The sequence below is a fragment of the Balaenoptera ricei genome, chromosome 1, assembly GCF_028023285.1.
Source record: "Balaenoptera ricei isolate mBalRic1 chromosome 1, mBalRic1.hap2, whole genome shotgun sequence".
Lineage (NCBI taxonomy): Eukaryota > Metazoa > Chordata > Mammalia > Artiodactyla > Balaenopteridae > Balaenoptera > Balaenoptera ricei.
In genome coordinates this window covers 73928081-73949851 of record NC_082639.1, presented here as the reverse complement: position 1 = coordinate 73949851, position 21771 = coordinate 73928081, and the positions used below count along the sequence as shown (strand labels likewise).

Sequence of the window (21771 nt, the reverse complement as noted above, 5' to 3'; positions counted from 1 at the left end):
GGATGTAGACATAGGATTTTGGAGCCACCACTCAGGGAACAGTAAGCTTCCTGAGGGCAGCTCTTCTGGTAAATATTGAATCTTTAGCTAGACACAGGCTACTGTTCCTTTCAGATCTGGGGATGTCACATCCCCTTCCCAGTTTGATCACATAGATGTTTTTAAAATGGAAAAAAGCATGGACTTTGGATTTAGATAGTGTGACATTTTAGACTAGGCTCCACCAATTTCTAAGCTGTACGACCTTGGAGAAGTTACCCTAACTTTAATTCTCTAATTTTGAAATGGGAGTAATAATACCTACTTCAGAGTAACTGAGGATTAACTGAGATAATGCATGCACAGGTTAGAATGCTTTTGGTTGCCAGCAACTGAATACCTTACAGTGTCTTAAACGGAAAGGCCTTCTTATTAAGTTTAGAGATAAGCTATCCAGGATTGATTTGGCAACTCGGGCTCATGCCATCTTTTGCTCTGCTGTCTCCAGTGTGTGGTAATGGTTCCCCCATGGACACAAAATGGGTGATAAAGCTCCTATTAAAGATGCTGTGGTATATTACCCACCCAGGTCTCCCTTGGGACAAAAGCACTCAGATGGCAGAAGTGTTGGTCTCTGATGGCCTATAGTTGGCTCCCTCTGCAGGAATTGCCCTTGGCTGAAGGAGGTTGTCTCACCCAAGTTTACAGCCACTCCCCGGGAGCAGCTCATATCCAGTGCTGGTCAATGTGGGAGATACAAAATCTTGATCCTCTTCCCTCAATTGGGACAACCCATCAGGGGCATTCCAGCTCCATAGCTCCTGATTGGCTGAGGCTTCAGCAACTGCATCATAGTTCAAATTCTCCCTCTGCCCAATCCTGCTTCCCTGTCTGCTCACAGGCATTGTTCTGGAGAGCACTCCTCACTAAACATCCTGCATGAAAATCTCAGAGTCTCACTATGTGTTTCATGGGCAAGACTATCTGTGATACCAGGGTATAGGAAGGGGTCTGTAAAATGGAATTTTAGGAGCTGGGCCACCCATTGGCCAGCTGGCAATGAGCTCCTGGAATGTTGTAGTCATGCCATTGTTACAACTTTTACCAGAGTTGAATTGGGATGTGATACTAGAGGCCAGGAATATACTGGCAGGGGCAATATCTCAGATGTTGCTGATACAGCCAGATGGCAGAAAAAGTTAGGACTGGGCCCAGGACTTAACTAAGAAAAGCAGAGCTCCAAGAAAGATTGAGTTTTCAACCCTGACAGGTCTGCCACCCCAAGGTTAGGGTCCTGACTGATGCATCTGAAATCTTGAATCCTTAGATCTCCCTCAACTCTCTGGACCTGCAGAAGTGACCTAATCCTCTCTGTTAAAAGCTAGCACTGCACTCCTTGCCTGAAGACAATGCAGAGGCTTCTGCCTGGCAAGGAAACACGTGCCCCCTTGAGATGTATCCCCACCTCCCCTCCTGGCTACCAGACCTATAAATAGGATCAATTCACATCATACACTACCCAGAGACATGCTGGGCCTGCTACAGGAGGAAAGGGACTATAGGCCAAAAGAGTGGCAAAGACTCAATCAGTATATACAGGAGCTGGAGGATTATACATGGGACTTGATATTGAGGGTGCTGTTGGGATAAAACCTATCAGACTCAATCAAGGACGAAAAGAAGTGGTTTCCATTTGCATGGGATGGCTCATTGTATACATTTATGGCTTTGCCCTAGGACTACGTGAACTCTCTTGCTATTTGTATATGTGACCTGGACCATCTGGACATTCCTCAGAACATCACACTGGTCCATTGTATCCATAATATCATGTTAATTGGACTGGAAGAGCAAAAGTGACATTTGTTCTCTGGAGAATGGTAGAGGAACCCATCACAGGCCTACCATATTAGTGAAGTTTTTAGGAGTCCAGTGGTCTAGGGCAAATCTGTCCCACCACCTATTTTTGTACGTTTTAACTGGAACACAGTCATGCCCATTTGCTTATATATTGTCGTGGTGGCTTTTGTGCTACAATGGCAGAGTTGGGTAGTTATAACAGGCTGTTTGGCCCACAAAGCCTGAAATATTTACTCTGGCCCTATATAGAAAATGTTTTTGATCCCTAGTCTTGGGCATTCCAGGACATCCCTTCCAAAATAAAGGACACATTACTGCATTTCAAATTTTCTACCTTGAAGAAGAAAACACTGTGCTTAGTAGTCTCTTCAGGTTTCAGAGGCATCATGTTCCACTGGGATATCCCAATGGGAATATTCATCCAACCCATTTATTGAGTGACAAAGAGGGCTTCCAGTTTTGTGTGGGCCCAGAGCAGTAACAGGCTCTGCAGCAGGTCCAGGCTGGGTACAAATATTCCTGCTACTTGGGCCATATGAATCAGCAGAGCCTGTGCTGTTAAAGGTGTCTCTGATTGTGGAAGATATGGGATTTATGGTAAGTCCCAGCAGGAAAATTACAAGATAGACTCCTAGGATTCTAGAGGAAGTCTATATTGTCTGTAGCAGAGAATTATTGACCATTTGAAAAATAGCTCCCAGTGTGTTATTGGGTCTTGGTAAAGACAAATGTCTGACTAAGGGAAAGCAAGGGATTCTGTGGTGGAGCTGGTTTCTATCAAACCTATCAAGTATTACAGTCTGGCAGCCTAGCAGCAATCCATTGTAAGAATGAGGTGATAGATCCAGGATTAGGTACAAGTAGGGCTACAGGACACAAGAAAGGCATATGGCCCCAACCTCCATGTCATACACCACTGCTTCAGCACCTCTCATGGCTTTAAGACCCACACTCTTCTTATGACAGTGGTGATGGGAAATCCTTCTAACGAATAAAGCTTCAGGAAATGCCCCAAAGGTTCATCTACTTTGGGGGGAAAAAGTGGTTTTAGATAATATATATAAACTCATGGGCAGTGGCAAATGCCCTGATTGGTTGGTAAGGATTCTGAAATGAGAAAGACTGGAAGACTGGGGAGAAAAAAAGAGGCTTGTGAATGGATCTGTGTATATTAATCATGTTTTTAATTTTCTGTATTTTTTTTTTTTTTTTTTTTTTTTGGCTGTGTTGGGTCTTCGTTTCTGTGCGAGGGCTTTCTCTAGTTGCGGCGAGCAGGGGCCACTCTTCATCGCGGTGCGCGGGCCTCTCACTGTCGCGGCCTCTCTTGTTGCGGAGCACAGGCTCCAGACGCGCAGGCTCAGTGGTTGTGGCTCACGGGCTTAGTCGCTCCGCGGCATGTGGGATCCTCCCAGACCAGGGCTCAAACCCGTGTCCCCTGCATTGGCAGGCAGATTCTTAACCACTGTGCCACCAGGGGAGCCCAATTTTCTGTATTTTATGTTTTGACATCTTGGGGGCCTTAAAGACCCAGGGAGAGATTGCTCCTCCCACAGATAGCTAGTACCTAAAGAGAGAAAACAACTTACTTGACAGCATGCCTCTCATATGCAAGTCAACCACCTTCTTATTGAATAATCAAACACCAAACCAATACTTCCCTTGCCCTATGCCAACCCAAGGCCAGGAACCAGAGAGCTAGAGATAGCCCCTATGCCCCCAAAGCCTGCTGCAATTATTCAAACCATCCAACCTTAAACTATTTACTCTGCCCTGCCTTGTCTTTCCAGCGGTTACCCCAACAAAACCTAGGCTTTCCCCTAGCTTCTGCTTCTGCCTCCTAACCAAAACCTGATGTTTCCATTGTGGCCCTGCATGGCATGGCATGACCCCTCTTCTCAGGAAATGTAGGTAATAAATTCTCTTTTAAGTTAAAACCTGGGCACAAGTCTCTGTGGGAGTGGTCATTAAATGTGAATATTTTTGTATTGCATAATATCTACCAAAGGGCATCAACCATGGAAGAGGCACTGGCCAATCAAGTAGACAGAATGACTTGGCCAGTTGATGTCAGTCGGCCTCTGTCATTGGCAATCCCAGTGCTGGCACAATGAGCTCATGAATAGAGTAGTCATGGTGGCAGGGACGGGGGCTATGCATGGACCCAAAAGCATGGAATCCTGCTTTCCAGTACTGATCATAACTGTTGCTAACAAATATCCAACTTTCTAGTGGTAGATACCAATATCAAGTGAGACCTTTATGGCACAAATCCTTGAGAAGACTAATCAGCTACTTGGCAGCAAATTGAATACATAGATTCTTTTCACTCTGAAAGGAGCAGTGACTCATCTTAACTAGAATTGATATATATTTTGGATATGTTTCCCTTTCCTGCCAATGGAGGCTCAGCCAGCAGCACTGTCCAAGGGCTTACACATTAATCTTGCATAACATTACTCAGACTAAGGGACCAAAATGCCTATTTTAAAGGAGATGTGGCAGTTTGTAAATGACCGTATGATCCACTTGTCCTAGCACATACTGCACCATCCAGAAGCTGCTGGCCTGATAGTGATGGAGTGGTTTTTTAAAGGCATAACTGGGGCTCCAGGTTGGGGATGATACTATGTGATGATGGGGTATCATCCCCCAGGATGTAGTACATTCCCTAAACACTTGATTCTTATATGGTGCTATGCCTCCCAAAAGTAGAACACGTGGATCTTGTAAACAAAGTGTAAAAATAGAAATGGCCCCACTTACCATCATCCTAGTGACCCACTTGGGAAGTTTGTGCTTTCCCATCCCCTCAACTCTAGACTCTGTTTGTGTAGAGGTCCTATTCATAGAGAGGAGATACTTCCACCATGGGTTTAAAGTGCGAGTAGTTTAAACTGAAAGCTATGGGGTTGTACAATAAGCAAATTTGACAATTCTCAAGAAAGGCAGCTGTTTCCAGCCCACTACACAGCCAAGAGAGAATCATAATCAGACTGAAACCATAGGACATTTATGAAGGGGAAATGACATTGTAAAACATGACAATGCTGTGAGTTTTAATTGAATGATGGAAGAAAAGCAGTGACACATATAAGTCAAATAATTGGATTCTTAGAAAATCAAAGACATTGAGTGCTGAAATAAACTTCTAGTTGAACCTTTTATTTTACTTGGGAGGCAGTTGAAGCAAGAGAGGTTAAGAGGCTTGTACAAGGTCTTATATAGATAAGTCGGCAGTGGATCCAGGACTAGAACACAGGTCTCCTGACCCCTAGTCCAGTGTTCCCTTCCTCTTCTGTGGATTCAAAGCTCCAGTTTTCCCTTTTAACTATGTGTGGATTAGGCCAGTGTTAACTTACTCTGCATTGTACATGCACACCATACAGAAGGCTGATGAATAGCCTACAGACATTCTGGTGGCTGGGAGAAGTCACGTTAGCATTAAAAATTCGTTATAAAATCAGCCCAAATAGACAATTAGACAAACTGATGTCAACCTAATTGGCTCAAATTAATGCAGATCTACTGAGAGTTTTTAAAATTTTATTAAAAAAATTTTTTTGCTGTTTATTATTGACCCACACGCCTTCATTAAAATCACAAAGGTATCAGAGGTCTCGCTTTCCTTTGTCTCACAAAACCATTTTGAATGTCATTGAATGTTCATTTTGGATTAGGAAGAGGATGTATTTAGAATGCACCAAATGCCTCAAACTAACTTCTCTACGTCTTTGGGGACCAATAAAAGCTTATATACATTTTGCTGAGCACATTTCCCTTAACTCAGCATAACAATTTTTCATGGAGCTTAAATTATGCAAGTTTTTTCCTTTTATGTGCCTTTATGAAGATAAAGCATCTAGAACCACCCAATATCCAAGGACCTAAGAAAGTAATTATTTTATATTTCAGTAACATTAGGATGCATCAGATGAACAGTATTGGAGTTTAGCATGTGTTTGTTAATTCTGGGACTGGGCTGGGTTTAAAATATAGTGAGATTATAGTAATAAAATCACACTTTAAAGCACTCGTCATGTAATACTAATGACTGTACAATGTACTCTCAATCAATCCTCCATCAACCTTATGAGAATCTGGTACTATGGAAGGATTGCTAGCTTCCCCCTAGTATCCATCCTCCTGTCCTTGTTTAGCTGAATACCTGGCTGCCTGAAAGAAAGACTAGATTTCCCAGCCTTCCTGGAAGCTAGGTATGGCCAAATGACTAAGTTCTGGTTAAAGAGATGCAAGTGGAAATGCTGTATGCAACTTCTCATAACAGGTATCTTTCTCTCCTCCTCCTCCTCCTTCTTGGCTAGGATACAATTGTGATACTGAAGCTTAAGCAGCCATCATGGACCACATAGGAAGCTATGTGTTGAGGATGGTAGAGCAAAATTCTAGAAGACTGGGACCCAATGATTATGGAGTAGCCATACCAACTCTTATCTGCTTACCTTGAGACCTCATATATACTGTAGAGAAATTCTGTCTTGTCTCAGTCACTGTTATTTGGGTTGTCAACAAACTAATCCTAACTGATACACTGGAGCTGTCTGTCCTGAGATGTACTGTAAGTATAAAATACACAGTGGATTTTGAAGACCTGAAGAAACGATTGTAAAGAACATCATTAATAAGTTTTATATTGATTACATGTGGAAAATGGTAATATTTTGGATATACTGGGTTAAATATATTCTCCTGTTTCCTTTCACTTTTTAAAATGTGACTACTAGGAAAATTTAAATTGCATATGTGGCTCATGTTTATATTTTTACTGGACAGTGCCAGGCTAGTGCTGCTTTGCTCTCTCTATCTGCACTAGAGAATAGATGAGGTACCTGAGGCTAAGAGGAGCCGTACAACTTACCCAAGTTCCCATGTCAAGTCAATGATGGGGCTGGATTCACGCTCAGAATTATCTGGAGCAGCCCCAGTGCTTCCACCATTGTACCACAGTGCTTTTCAATTGGTGTCACTGGGTTCTGGCACAGCAGAGAGGATACTGGCCCGAACATTCATTTTTTTTTTTTTATAAATTTATTTATTTTATTTATTTATTTTTGGCTGTGTTGGGTTTTCATTGCTGCGTGCGGGGTTTCTCCAGTTGCCACGAGTGCGGGCTACTCTTCGTTGCGGTGCGCGGGCTTCTCATTGCGGTGGCTTCTCTTGTTGCGGAGCACGGGCTCTAGGCACGCAGGCTCCGTAGTTGTGGCTCGCGGGCTCTAGAGCACAGGCTCAGTAGTTGTAGTGCACGGGGCTTAGTTGCTCCGCGGCATGTGGGATCTTCCCAGACCAGGGATCGAACCCGTGTCCCCTGCCTTGTCAGGCGGATTCTCAACCACTGCGCCACCAAACATTCTGAAGCCCCAAACATTCATTCTTAAAGGCAGGAACTGCTGGTTGCTTGAAGAGTTTTACTGCGCTTTCCTCAAAATACATTTATATTCTGATAAATTTTATAGTCTTATTTTCAAATTGTCTATTTCCCAGTATACAAAAATAGAGTATAATCCACTTTACTTATTCTGTGGAAGAAGGACATACTTTTTATTTGGAGATTGCCTGGCATCCCCAGCTTTTGTGATTTCTCCCTAAAGACAACTGTAAACAGGAACACCCAGTCCAACTAAGGTAGAGAGACATCAACCCAGCTACCTATTGTGGGTAGCCAAAAACTGCTCTTGCTTTACTCACAGGGTCCTCCATTATTCTGCCCCTGTGTTAGACTAGACACTATTTTCTTGAGGTTCACAGAGACACGGCAGCCACAGTCACCAAATGAGCCTGGATGTGATCATTTTAATCTCTTTCTCTCTGTATAGAACTGCCTGTACTGGCCAGAAATGGTACACAAAATACTTAATTGCCTACAGAGCTACAGCATGAAGCTAACAAGCTGCTCATTAATGCACCCATGGCACGCTCTCTCCTTCTTGTAGATTCTGTTCCTGGTTTAGAAGCAGAATTAACAAGTTTTTTTCTAAGAGGCATATCAGTCCTATAGCAGTCAGGTATTTGAACATTTAACTTCATCTTGCAAATCATTACAGAAAACACTTAATGGCTCTGTGCCCAGACCTGACCCCTGCAGATCCCATTTGTAATGACCGTCAAAGACAGATGGATCACCATCAGCAAGGACTTTTTGCATTCGGCCTCTAAATATGGGAGCGGTTGGGCAACTCCAGGTCATTAGACTTTTTCAAATTAAATTCCTTCAAAGATATATTTCACTAATGCAATAGAAGGACATTGTGTGCCTCTGACAGTGGATGCTAAGCTCAGAGGGACAAATTCCTGCTCACATAGGATATTTGTCGAGGACAAAATGAAGAGACTGCTACCAACTGGTCTCTTTTTCATTGTCATCCTGTCCATTAGGTATCAAAAAATGATGCTTAAGCCTGCTGCACATTCCAACGCAATATGCCAGCATGTTTTCTTTTCAGCTAAATCTACATGCAATTTCTAGTTCCTGAATTAACTTACTCTAAGGAGGCTCTTTGTGTGTGTTCTTTGTTTTAGATCAGAGTCCAGTTAGTGTAAAAGGGCGCAGCTGCTGGTTGCAAGATATTAGGGAAGTAAAGAGACTGTAATAAATTGGAGCTTTCGGCCTCACCTAGAAGAACACAGATGTAGTTGTAAAAACATACACATACTGCACTGGCCAAAGGAAAACACGTCAGCTTAGATTCTACTGAAAAGCAACCAGTTTGTGACCTTGCCTATAAATCAATTCATTAAATGTCCTTTGTAGAGTCTGGATCTGAGGTTCAAATGTGGGGAGGGGAGGTGGAGTGGCAATTACTTTTTAAAATCCCTCGTGATTCCGATATCCTGTCTGCCCCTCTGGTTGAGAATAATCAAATTCATCATTAAACAGTTTTCACATAAAATATATTGGCATCAAGGCAAGCTCATTCCCACTTATACTCATGAATTGCTTCCTTATGTAGCATGCGTTTTTGCTGTTTGTTGCAGACCCAGATCACATTAATAGAAATCCAGTGTGATCTGAAAAGAAATCAGACATCTCTGGTTTTACAGCTGTCTGGAGACAAAGGCTGACTACCTGCTGAATTTCAAGTACTTCCAGCCTCTCTCTATGGCCTATTTTGATCACACTGCTTTTCCCTGGATGGGGTGGGGGAAGGAGGGAGGGAGGAAAGCACCTTCAGATATTGCCAAGGCACTCAGGCCTGCCTGTCAGAGGCCTTTATTCTGGGTATAAGAAAGGCAGACTATCTTTAATTTGCTAATTTTGCCTGAAAGCTGTCAACAGAGACTGAGGAATGATTTGATTTTTTTTCAGTTTGCTTTTCAATTAAGATAAATTCCTCTCCTTTTTTTTTTTTTCTGACAAGCATTTATAGAGTAGTCCAGGTCTAAAGCTTAGTTGAGTTAGGTTGGGGGTAGTGAACAAGGCTTCTAACAGCTGTGAAAGGTGACTGTGATAAAAAATATCCAGAGACTGAAGGGAATGTGAGCCCAAGTTCAAATCTAGAGAAAAATACAATACATAGAGAAGATACATAGAGAAAAATACACACTTTCAGTGTCATTTTCTCCAAGTGTTCAACAGCCGGCTGACAGTGGTAACAGGAAGTTGTCCCCTAATACCCCTTCTTCTTTGTCTACAGAATAATGGGACTTCTGAATTTTAGTTGGGCCCATCGGTTCTAAGAAACAAGCCTCCCTTGCAGCTTAGATATGGGAATGTGACTGAATTTTGGATAGCAAAAGATAAGAGGAAGTAATACTACTTCTTACTACAATTCCTTGGAAGTGTTCTTAAAGGAAGGAGGTATGTTCCTTTTCTCTTTTCTTCTTCCCACTAGTTGGAATTCAAGTGGTGATGGTGAGAGCTGAAGCAGCCATCTTGGGCTGTGAAATGATTCTGGGAATGAATAGCTGCATGATGGAGCAAAAAGATAGGAGGAACTTATTTCCCTAACATCATGGAGGGCCTTACCATCCTTAGCCCCTCTACCTGGACATTTACATAAAGAAAAGCAAGCTTCTGTTTTGTTTACATTACCTGGCGGGGTAGTGAGGGAGGCAATTTTTTTTTATCATTCACAGCCAAATCTTTTCCAAACGAATACAGAAGGAATCAGGGAGATGCACAGAAGCAGGGCTCGGACATCCCTCATGCTATCCTTTTGAAGTAGAGAGGGCTCAAACATCGTCACTATTTCACTTGTGGAAAACTCCTTCAGAGAGCTTAAGTTCTTCCTTCCATCTTCTTTCTGTATGATCTTCTGTCCCTTCTTTCCAACCCAGGTCTCCAGCAGGTGTAGTCCTCATGTTTTACCACTATCACACCTCGCAGTACTCTACTATATTCTGCCTTTTGGTCTTATGTGTTTTGTAGACTGTGAAAACTTGGGGATGGAGAATGTCTCTTTTGCAAATCCTTCTCCCACTTATGCAAAACAAAGCATTACTTAAGTTTCAGGGAATTCCCTGGCAGTCCAGTGGTTAGGATGCCGCACTTTCACTGCCGGGATCAATCCCTAGTTGGGGAAAAATGTGAATTAATTTGGAATACATTTCTGAACCCCACTCACTATACCATTTCCTCTGTTTCTTTTCACTCTCATCTTCTTAGACTTTCTTTTCTTTAGAGAAAATATCTCCATAGGGGACTGAATTATAACACTCTCTAAAATAAGGACTATTAACTTGAGGAGGGGAAAGAGGGAACTCTGGGGAGTCCATCAACTCTGCAAAGTTTTGTACGTGGGAATATGAGCTTTCATCTGGATGGAGGGTCCAAAGCTTTCATCAGAATTTCAAAAAAACCCCACAACACCCCTTCCCCCACTGGGCTACAGCAAAAAAAAAAAAAAAAAAAACTTTGGCTAAAACTACACCTAAACTTTGTTGTTGGATGGGGGTAAGGAATAAGGCCTAATAGACAATTCAGTTCATAAAGAAGATAAATCTACATATAAATCTATATGTTTTCGATATCTAACGTTTATTTTTTAAAGAAGGCTTAACTTTCTCTCCATGGTTTCAAGGAGTTACCTTAATCCTTAAGCCCAACCGAAGAGGCAACCAAACTGAAAAGATCAAAAATAAATACACTGGGAATAAACTGAAGCAATGCTTTATTGTGACCACAAAGCACCAATTCAACAAGGCATTGACACACAGAGATTGAACAAATGTCTCTTTGAACAGAGATGTAGCAAGCCCACTTTTTCAAGTTCTTAAAAACAAGTACTCAAATTGGAAATCAAACAAAGCATCAGAGCAATTAAAAAAATATTACACCATCATGAAGGAATATATATATAAAAATATTCTGTACTAGTAACAAGGCTTTTCAATCTATAACTCTTGGCAAATTTCTTCAGAAACAAATTATTATAAATACAAACCATAAAGTGAAAAAAAAAATGCTTTCTTCAGAAACAAAGAACCAATTTAAAAGCAGATCTATGCAGAAAATACCATTACCCCCATGAAAGCTAGCTGAAGATGGATGGATGTCCCCAAAATACAACAGAGTTTTCTCTTTTCAGAGCTACAGTCTGCTCCTGAAGGGGCCATGATGCATGTCCGTTTCAAACATCGCAGCATATCCCAGTGAAACCTTAATAAGGTCAAGTGGAGGACCCTCTACAAAAAAGGGTGTCGGCAATTCCATCCAAATAACACAAGCTCTAAGGAGCAGAGGAATTCAAGGGAGGCACAATCCCTTTCTCTTTTCTCCCCCTCCCCAAGTTCTTGCTTTTGACCTCCCCACATCTGTAACTGAAAGATGCTCATACCATTCGATTCTTTTTTCAGGAATTTGGGAAAGCAAACTATGAAGAAAATCCTCTTTGTGGGGAGGGCTGTCTAATCTCATCAAAAATCATTCTATTTGACAAACTCCACAAGGTAAACCATCCTGTCAACATGTCCTTGCTCCTCCTGGCTGAGTTCAGGTCAGCCGATGGATTGCCTAGTCTATCCAATAGGATAACGTTTCATTTGATTGAAATTCTTTACATATACACATGTATGTATTCTGTTTACAAAGTTTCATCACATGAAACTAAATTATGTCATTATGTATTTTTTGAGGTCCAAGACCCCAATTTGACTATACTATGAAGAGTTGTTCTTTAAATGCTTTGTCTGCAGAGGCTTTACATGATACTCATAGATTTTCAGAGCAGGCCCCAATTTTAACTGAAGTCCTGTCAACACATCATTTCTTGTCATCAGTAGCAGGGATTTTCCATCAATTTCCTATAATGGAAGCAGAGGGTAAAGCTCAAGGATAATGAAGAAAAAAAGGAAGGTCAAAGGAAGAAGTCATATTGCTTGTCTCCACGCTAAAAACATTATTTTTTAAATAGTGCCAAAAATGGAATCTTCTACTTTTATCTTCCATCTTTTACATTTACTTTGGAGTTAAATATAATCTATAGCTGATCTTGTTTTCAAGATCACATCACAAATGTCGCATCTTAAGAAACTGACAGCAAGCTTGGAGTATGTACCCTGAAGGATCAAAGATGTTCCTTCTGAAAGGAATAATGACACTTTCCACTTGTAAAATCTATTGAAGTTTATGCAGAATTTTTGTCTAATTCCAAAACAAACCCTATAAATTAGGACAGGCAGGGACTGCCATCTTAATTTTATAGGCAAACCAAGGATCAAGGCAAGAGGTTAGCCTGCCCAAGAATTTAGGAAAGGGTGGCACAGAATTTGAACTCCCATCTGCCTACAGCCAAAGCCGATGTTCTTTTCATAACTCACTTCTGTTTCTCTTGACACTTAGAAGTAAATATGTGCTGTCTAGATGCACCAATGGGGACCAGAGCCTTGGGTTTTCTGAAACCTTTTCAATCATAACAATGGGCACTGGAAAAATGACTTACTCTCTGTGAACTTCTTTCCTGTCCTTTAAAAGGAGAACCATCCTGCCTCAACCTGAATATCAACTTTCATGCTACCCCACTTCCTCTCGGTGGAGCCTCAAGATTCCAAAGAAGGTAGCGAGGGGCACAGCTGTGCCCACCACAAATTCCCCCCCCCCCCATTCTACTCTCAGTCCACTCCCCACTCCTCTCAAGTACCCAACCAGGTAGACTTCACTCCAGGTACCCTGGAGACTACAAACCTTTGGAATGAAATAAAAATGGGCTTCTCGTGAAAGAGATAAGGACCCCAAATATAGAAAGTCTATAGTTTGAAAACCTTTGGAAAGGATGCACTGAGAAGAGTGCCGAATACCACCTTCTTTTTGTTATTGTTTGTTGTGGGGAGAATCTGAGCTGGTTCTTAGGAAACCTGGGTTCAAGAGATGGACCAGCTGCGCATGCTCAGTAAGCCTCGACACAGCTGTTCATGATTTTACCCACCTCCCCCATTGATGGACAGACAAGGAGACGCTGTGTGCAACTGCAGCTACATAAAACTGTGACTCCCTCCTACACTGTCCCCAAGAGGGCCATTCCTCCAAAGTCTCTCATGTATTTTGCCAGGCTGTGAGGAAGATGTGCTCTGAATGTCTGAGTATGTGGGAGATACAGCGCCGGGCTAGGGGCTGAAGAAACACCCACTTTGTGACCTTAGGCAAGTCCCCTCCTCCTCTGTCTCCTTGGTTGATAATATGGGATATTGGGTTTTGACAGGATTTCATGAGATACCACCCTTGCAAGTGCTCCCTGACCTTTGTGTTACACAATCACACGTCAGTATTCCTGGACAGACCGCAGCCCTCATTTTACAATTATTTAAGGACAAAGGAATTGACTTTTCAATCCTAAAGTATCTTTTTCTATGTAGGCAGCTAGTAATCCCAAAGACTGTCCATCAGTAAAACCTGCAAGTATGAGAGTTGGAGAGGAGCCCTGACACCTGGAAACCACCGCAGCAGCTCTGAAGGCATCGTGAGGTCACAGGAATCTGAATCGCAGGTTACATCAAAGCTCATGCTCTATCTTACACGCTGAGATGAATAGTGATTCACTCAGGCTGCTTCAAAAAACAGCAAAGCCCTTCCTGCTCTCCATCTTTCCTTTGCTGTTGTTTGCTCATATTTAACTTACCACATATTTTAAACGGGGACCAGGAGGAGATGCCACTGCTTTCATTTCTGTACAAGAAAACTTCCTTGACTAACTGCAAATGAATTTTTTTTTACATCTTTGTTGGCAAAAAGTCCTTCTACAACTCAGCATTTCTGTCAAAAGCCAAGTACGTCTGTGAAAAATGCTGAAATTTGGATTTTATTTAAGACAAAATGGAAAATCATGTTTCATGCTCCAATTTGATTTTCCTTTGTTTGGTAGCTACACTGCCGTTCACCTCAGATGAGGGTTGGTAAAAGAAAGCTCCATCTGGAATTCCTCATTTAAAAATTTTTGAAATGAATATAATTCATATATACAACAAAACTTTCCTCTTAAACCATGACTATGGCAGCTCAGATGAATGGGAGTGGAGATGGCATAATGGAAACGGGAGCTTCCAGGTCAAACAAACTGCAGTCTGAACCCTGTCTCCACAACTTATTCTGTGGCTCTGGGTAAGGGACTTAACTTCCCTGAGCCTCAGTTTCCAAACTTGTATAATGGAAATAACCCCCTGAAGAATTTTGGAGGTTAAAAATGATTAATTCATATGAGGCACCTAGCACCGTGTCTGACATATAGGACGTTCTCAATGACTACTAAGCGGAAATGTGTAGGCTTTGAAAGAACTGGGATGTGTTCCAATTCCAAATCCATCTTCTGTTTCTTTTCTGGAAGTATGTCCCCTGCCTGAAAGCTACCCTTTGCCAGAGGGATGCAGGAATATTCTTGTTCAAGTTCAGAAAATTCACTGAGATTAAAAAAGTTCAAAGACTACATAAAAATGTGTCTCATAAAAATCGCAAACATAGGAAAGTTCCTTGATTAAGAAAGCTAATCATTTGTTATGTAATTTCTAGAAAAGCTTGCAAGGCAAATGAAATCCAACTTTTGCCAGTCAGCATGGTATACTAGGATGCGTGTGAGACTGGAAATTGGAAGACAGAGGTTTTAATGCAGACTCCATCAGTAACTTTCCACAAGGAACCACTTCTCTGGAGCCTAGTCTGTGTATAAATGAAGGAGTTGGAGTGTGACCAGATCCAGTTAAACAAACAAACGAAAAAATCCCATGATTTTTCATTAACAATCCAAAATTCAAAACAAAAATATAATTCACATCTTGGGATTTTGTTTACATTTCTGTGTTAAGGGATAATTGTTTGTTAGTTTCAGTGAAACTTTTTACATTGCTTCTGTCTTCTGTCTTCATATTAGAATAGCCAAGTGCCTGCTGGGCAATAATACTCAAAATGCTTGCCTACTTAAGTTCCCGAAAGTACTCATGCATGGAAGTAAGGTTTAGAGATGACAGGTGTAAATTTCCAAAGAGGCCAAGACCCTAGATCTAAAAATAAATGAGTAGAATCCGTAGATGTTATAGCTCAGTAGATAAGCATGTGTTTCAGAGTAAGACACTATCTTATTGCTTATTAGGTGGGGCCTGGGGCTAGTTACTTAATCTCTCTAAGCCTCATTTCCTTATCTATATGGGGTGGGGGGTGCGGGAAGTAGCTACTGTATCTCACTGCTGAAAAGATCATTGAGATAACACATGAAGTAGAATTCCTGACTTCTACTGAGCGGTCGATAAATCCTAGCTATTTTTTAAAGTATATTTAAAAAATCTTAACCCATTTACTTTTCACTCTTTCTCTGACAACTTTACATAGGTGTAAAGTTGTCACAATACATAGGTGACTCTTTCAATTAAGCTTAATTATGATATGGTCCATTGGAAATGGGGAGAAAGAAGAGGTGGGAAGAGAAGAAGCAAAGAGAAAGAGGCTAGGAAGAGAAAAAGAGGGCCATCAAGAAAGAGGCAATGGATAATAACAAGGTAGGGCAGGAAAAAGAAGTCAGGAAGAGGAGTCAGTGGGATTTATAATGGTAGGGCCCTGCAAATGTCTCAGAAGGCCATATCTGTGGTGGCCTCTACTGTCCCAAAGAGAGTACAGGAGAAAAGAAGGCTCAATTTAGAATCAGAAGACTTGGGCTGGAAGCCAAACTCTGCTGCTTCCTAGTTCCTGTGGAGCATCTGGCCCATTATTCCCTCCCTCTGTGAAATGAGAAATTTGTACTAAGCTGACCCCTGTCCATTCCAGTTCAACACACTCTCAGATTCCAGTTCTGTCTTTGATAAGCATCAGACTCACCAGCCTCACAGCAAAGTCTCCCCGTGGAAGAACACGGCAGCAACTCCTTACCAGTGGCGTGGAGGAATCCGATGAAACAGGCGTTCTTTTCCCACTTCAGTCTTCCGCCTCATATTTTCTAGAACTTTCTTTATAACAACTTCCTTGCCATTCACTATCTGGCTACAAGTGGTGACCAGGTTGAAGTTTCCCATTCCACTGCTTACAAAAGGTACAAATGTCGCAGAGGAAGGGGAATTTGGTCCAGAGCCCAGGGATACAAAAGTGGAAAATCCTGTGTCCAGTATGGGGGTCACATAAAAGAAGGAGGAGTGGAACCTCCTGGCCCTACCCACACGGCCACTGGGAAAAGAGTCTCCTGAGAAGGGCTCTTTATCTTCAAAGACATTTTGAAAGCCACAGTGTGGCCTCTCGAACCACAGTTCCCCCTTCAAGTAGTCCTTGTTCCCGCCATCTCCTCTGTTTTCCCTTTTGATGCAATTCCTTCTGGACTTGTCATAGTTGTTGTGTTTCTCGGCACCAGACAAGACTGCATAGGCCTCTGCTACTTGATTGAACTTCTCCTCAGCTGCCTCCCGGTTTTCTGGGTTCTTGTCTGGGTGGACCCGAAGAGCTAACTGGTGATAAGCCTTCTTAATATCAGAGGAGGAAGCATTTTGTGGCATCCCCAGTACTTTGTAGTAATTCACCATGTTTCTTTAAAGGACTTTTCCTCACCGAGACACAGAGTTTAGTTTCCGAAGAATTTCCATGTAACTTCGGAAAGGAAGATGTTGGACTACTCAAGTCTACAGCAAGACCTTTTGAATCGTATCACATGATTCTTGGGACAAAGGCTCTTCTGGGGGAGAAATTCCTATTTGGGTCTGGTATCCTCTACAATGCCCCAACCCCTTCCCTGACCTCTGCAGCTCGTTGTGGGTGGAGTGACTATGAGCTCAACACTATCAGCCAATGACTATCAGCTGATGCTGTGCTTGCCTTGCAATCCTATTGGTGGAAAATTTGGGGTGGATAATATACATCTTGGAGGGATTTCACCTAGTTTAAAAACCAACACTGAGCAGCTTGTTAAGAGAAACTATCTGTGTGGCTCAAAAAGAAGTCTTTACCTCATTTGTTAAAGTAACAATCGGAAGCAACATGGGTCTTGCATTTATATCAGACACAAAATCCATTTCGGCTTATTATGCGGGCTCATGCCTTCAGTAATGTAATGGGTATCTCCCTGTGGATATCTGCTGTGGGCACGAAATGGGTGATAAAGGGGCTCTATTCCAACAAAATCACGTACACATTTCTGATGAAGGAAAGAGATTGAAACTCATGTCATCAAATGAGGAAACTAGGTTACAGAGAATTCTGCCTAGATAAGAAAGAAAGAATAGATTGAAGAAACAGAATTAGAAGTGAAGGCTTCCCATGTATGGTCAGATAAGGCTTCTTCACTTCAGTTGATCTCTTTTTTTTTTTTTTTTTTTTAAACATCTTTATTGAAGTATAATTGCCTTACAATGGTGTGTTAGCTTCTGCTTTATAACAAAGTGAATCAGTTATACATATACAATATGTTCCCATTTCTCTTCCCTCTTGCATCTCCCTCCCTCCCACCCTCCCCATCCCACCCCTCTAGGTGGTCACAAAGCACCGAGCTGATCTCCCTGTGCTATGCGGCTGCTTCCCACTAGCTATCTATTTTACATTTGGTAGTGTATATATGTCCATGACACTCTCTTACCCTGTCACATCTCACCCCACCCCCTCCCCATATCCTCAAGTCCATTCTCTAGTAGGTCTGTGTCTTTATTCCCGTCTTGCCACTAGGTTCTTCATGGCCTTTTTTTTTTTTTTTTTCCTTAGATTCCGTATATATGTGTTAGCATACTGTATTTGTTTTTCTCTTTCTGACTTACTTCACTCTGTATGACAGACTCTAACTCCATCCACCTCATTACAAATACCTCCATTTCATTTCTTTTTATGGCTGAGTAATATTCCATTGTATATATGTGCCACATCTTCTTTATCCATTCATCTGTCGATGGACATTTAGGTTGCTTCCATGTCCTGGCTATTGTAAATAGAGCTGCAATGAACATTTTGGTACATGACTCTTTTTGACCTATGGTTTCAGTTGATCTCTTAAAGTTAGTCTTTTTAAAATTTATCTCTGGACTTAAAGATAGACTAAGTAGCAGTGTCGCATCAGCCAATGCTTTAAAGAATGGCTTTAAAGCTCAAGTGTAGCAAGAGCTGCTCTTTATCCAGGACACACAACTACACATCTCCCAGACTTCCTTGCAATTCGGTGTGGCCGTGTGACCACATTCTGGCCAATGACACGAGAAGGGATGACGTGCACCTCTCTCCAGCCTGGCCCATAAAACCACCCATGTGTACTCCTTCTTGCGCTTTATCCTTACACCAACTGAATGTCAGTGCCCAAGTGATCTTTGAAAGCATCTAGCTGAAGATGACAGAGCTCCCATCAGACTGGGACCTTGAATTACAGTGAAGCAGAACACCTCCACCAACCACCTTGGACTATTTATATTAAGAAACTTCTACTATAGTTAAGCCATTATATCTATTTTCATCTACTTGTGACAGCATTTGATGTCTACTCTGATACACCAACCATTTCTACAACTTCACCTTCCCTATTAGAACCTAATCTTATAATGTCATCAACCAGAAGAGTCCCACCTCTGCCACACTGAAAGTCCAATATCCTAGTCTATCTCTCACTCCTCCCTCCCATTATACCCACTTTTCCATTTCAACTCCTCTTTCTCCAGGGTAATGAGTCCCCTGCAGACTCCTCTTTTGTATCAAATCTGCACCCCCTGGTTGGCCCTTGGAACCATTCTTTTACATGCCCTCTTGAATCACCCTCTTAGGCTATTAGCCCTCCACTGTGCCCGTGCCATAAACACTCCATCCAGGAGCAGTCTAGCAATCAATCCAACTTCTCTGATTCCTACACCTGGTGCAGTGGGGGAAAAAAATCAAGAAACCAAGAAGATGAACACTAAACATGTGCAGTGTACCAGTCTCGACTGGGTCAGGAGAATACATCAACAGTTCTTTTATTTACCGTTGCTCAGCTCTCTCTCCCATTCCCCTAGGTGGCCATTCTTAACCTTCACTGCTCTCCTCTAGTTCCTTATTAAACTTCTACTCATCCTGTCCACTCCAAGCAGAGGAGCTTGCCTCTTGGTTAGCAAAGAAAATAGAAACTGTCAGGAACTCCCTGAATGTCCCTTAGGACAAGGGCCATCTCAGCTGTATCTGCACACACCATTACCTATGCTCCCAGAGCACAGGAAGGACAGAGGAAGATGTCCCTGTCTTGCTCAGAATTAATCCCCAATATATTTTTTTATATTGACCAAATTGAATCTTCATGTATATTATCTGACATTACATTTTATTGCAGTAAAATATATATAACATAAAATAGGCCATTATAACTATTTGTAAGTGTGCAATTCAGTGGCATTAGTGATATTCACAATGTTGTACAATTATTGCCACTGTTTTTTAAACTCTTCCATCACCAAACAGAAACCCCATGAAGCCATAACTCCCTCCTCTCCACTAGCCCTTGATAACCTCTAATCTGCTTTGTGTCTCTATGAATTTGCCTATTTTAGATATCTCATATAAATGGAATCATACACTATTTGACTGGCTTATTTCACTGAGCATAATCTTTTCAAGGTTCATCTATCTTATAGCTTGTATCAGAACTTCACTCCTTCTTATGGCTGAATAACATTCCATTGCATGTTAGGTACCACATTTTATTTATCCATTCATCTGTTCATGGATACTTGGGTTGTTTCCACCTTTCTGTTATTGTGAATAATGCTACAATGAACACTTGTGTACAAGTATCTGTTTGAGTCCCTCTTTTCAATTCTTTTGTGTGGAATTGCTGGGTCATATGGTCATTTTATGCTTAACCTTTTGAAGAACTGCCAAACAGTTTTCTATAGCGGCCACACCGTTTTATATCCCTACCAGCAATGTATGAGGGTTCAAATTTCTCCATATCCTTGCCTCTCCACACTCTTTTGATCTCATCCCTTTCCTTGTCCTCAGGGATTTTGCTTCACTGAACTGTTCTCAATTTCATTCACTTTTAACTTGTCCAATTCTTCTGGCTACTTTCCTGCATGTAAACAAGTTTGAGCATCTCCTCTCTTAGGAAAGAGCTCTCACGTCTTCACGACCCTCCTGCTGCTGGTGCCCCCTCCGCTTGCCTCCCACTCACTCCTCAACTTGGAGGAAAGACTCCTCCACTTTCCAGTCCTCTCCCCTGCCCCAGCTCCCATGAAACTCCACTGTCATTGCCAGACCCCACTGGGCTTCACCTTTTTGAGGTATTTGACCTTGTTAATCATTTCACTTTTTTTGAAACTCTTCCCCTCATTGGTTTCTAGACAACCTTTCACACTGAGTATTTCTCAGATGCTTTTGCCAGTTCCCTTTCTTCTCCTAACAATTGAAACCTGGGTGCTCCCTAGGGTGCTGTCCTTGGCCTTTTTCTTTTCCCCTTTTAAATGCCTGTCTCATCCCCACCCCTTCCTATGACTGCTGATGACTCTCATGTCTCTCTTTCTAGGCCTCGCCCTTCCCCTGAGCTGTCTTCTAGATATATCCACTAGATGCCTACATGCTCTCAAACTGAACGTGCCCCAAACTGTACTCATTCCATCTGTCTTAAAACTGACCTCTTGGGGCTTCCCTGGTGGCGCAGTGGTTGGGAATCTGCCTGCCAATGCAGGGGACACGGGTTCGAGCCCTGGTCTGGGAGGATCCCACATGCCGCGGAGCAGCTGAGCCCGTGAGCCACAATTGCTGAGCCTGCGCGTCTGGAGCCTGTGCTCCGCAACAGGAGAGGCCGCGATAGTGAGAGGCCCGCGCACCGCGATGAAGAGTGGCCCCCGCTTGCCACAACTGGAGAGGGCCCTCGCGCAGAGACGAAGACTCAACACAGCCATAAATAAATAAATAAATAAATAAAAACTAGTAAATTGGCCACATAAGATTTAAAAAAAACAAAAACAAAAACAAAAAACTGACCTCTCACTAACGTCCTGGTTAATGACACTTTTTTGCAACTAACAAATCCAGACATCTAGCAGTCATCACCCAAGCCACCTCCCTCTCCCACCCTGAGCAGTGAGCTCAGTCCTGGGGCTAAGGCAGAGAACTGAGACAGGACAAATCTTCACCCTCCATTGCCAATGATCCACTAAATTCTCTTGACCATCTTCTCCAGACTTTCTAATCCATCCCTTCCTTTCCATCCCCAATGGAATGATTATATCAGCTTTCCTGCCTTCTGTCTCCTTGTCTTCCAAACCACTCTCCACATTGTCACCAGACTGATCTTTCAGAAACACAAATCTCATCCTGGCACTCCCCACTCAATATCCTTCAGTGGTTTCCTAGTCCCTCTCACCCAAACAGACTATCTGTTATCTGGACCCCTGTTGATCTTTCAGTCTTATCCTTAGGCATTCCCTGCTCCACACCTCTTACGCCAAGGTACTGGGAGTTCTCAAGATAAATCATGTTTTTTCATGCCCCCATGCCTTTGTATCTAATCCCCCTTCTGCCCAGAATCTTCCGTGCTTCCTTCAATTCTCATACCTACAATAGTTTCAGGTGGC

At 42.2% G+C, this 21771-nt stretch overlaps 2 protein-coding genes across 4 annotated transcripts in view; both read right to left on the bottom strand.

Moving 5' to 3' along the window:
* Positions 1–11134: 11134 nt before the first annotated feature.
* The window catches only part of SAMD13 (sterile alpha motif domain containing 13), a 49198-nt gene continuing 38561 nt past the window's right edge, over positions 11135–21771 (bottom strand). For all 3 annotated transcript variants that reach the window (XM_059899630.1, XM_059899634.1, XM_059899639.1), the window contains exon 4: positions 11135–12096. In XM_059899630.1, the coding sequence (XP_059755613.1) occupies positions 11953–12096 (144 nt within the window). In that variant the 3' untranslated portion in view covers positions 11135–11952. The remainder of the gene's footprint in view (positions 12097–21771) is intronic.
* LOC132347224 (dnaJ homolog subfamily B member 6-like) lies at positions 16135–16800 on the bottom strand. The gene has a single exon (XM_059893565.1). It carries the CDS (start codon positions 16777–16779, stop codon positions 16135–16137), a length of 645 nt encoding a protein of 214 aa, XP_059749548.1. The 5' UTR covers positions 16780–16800.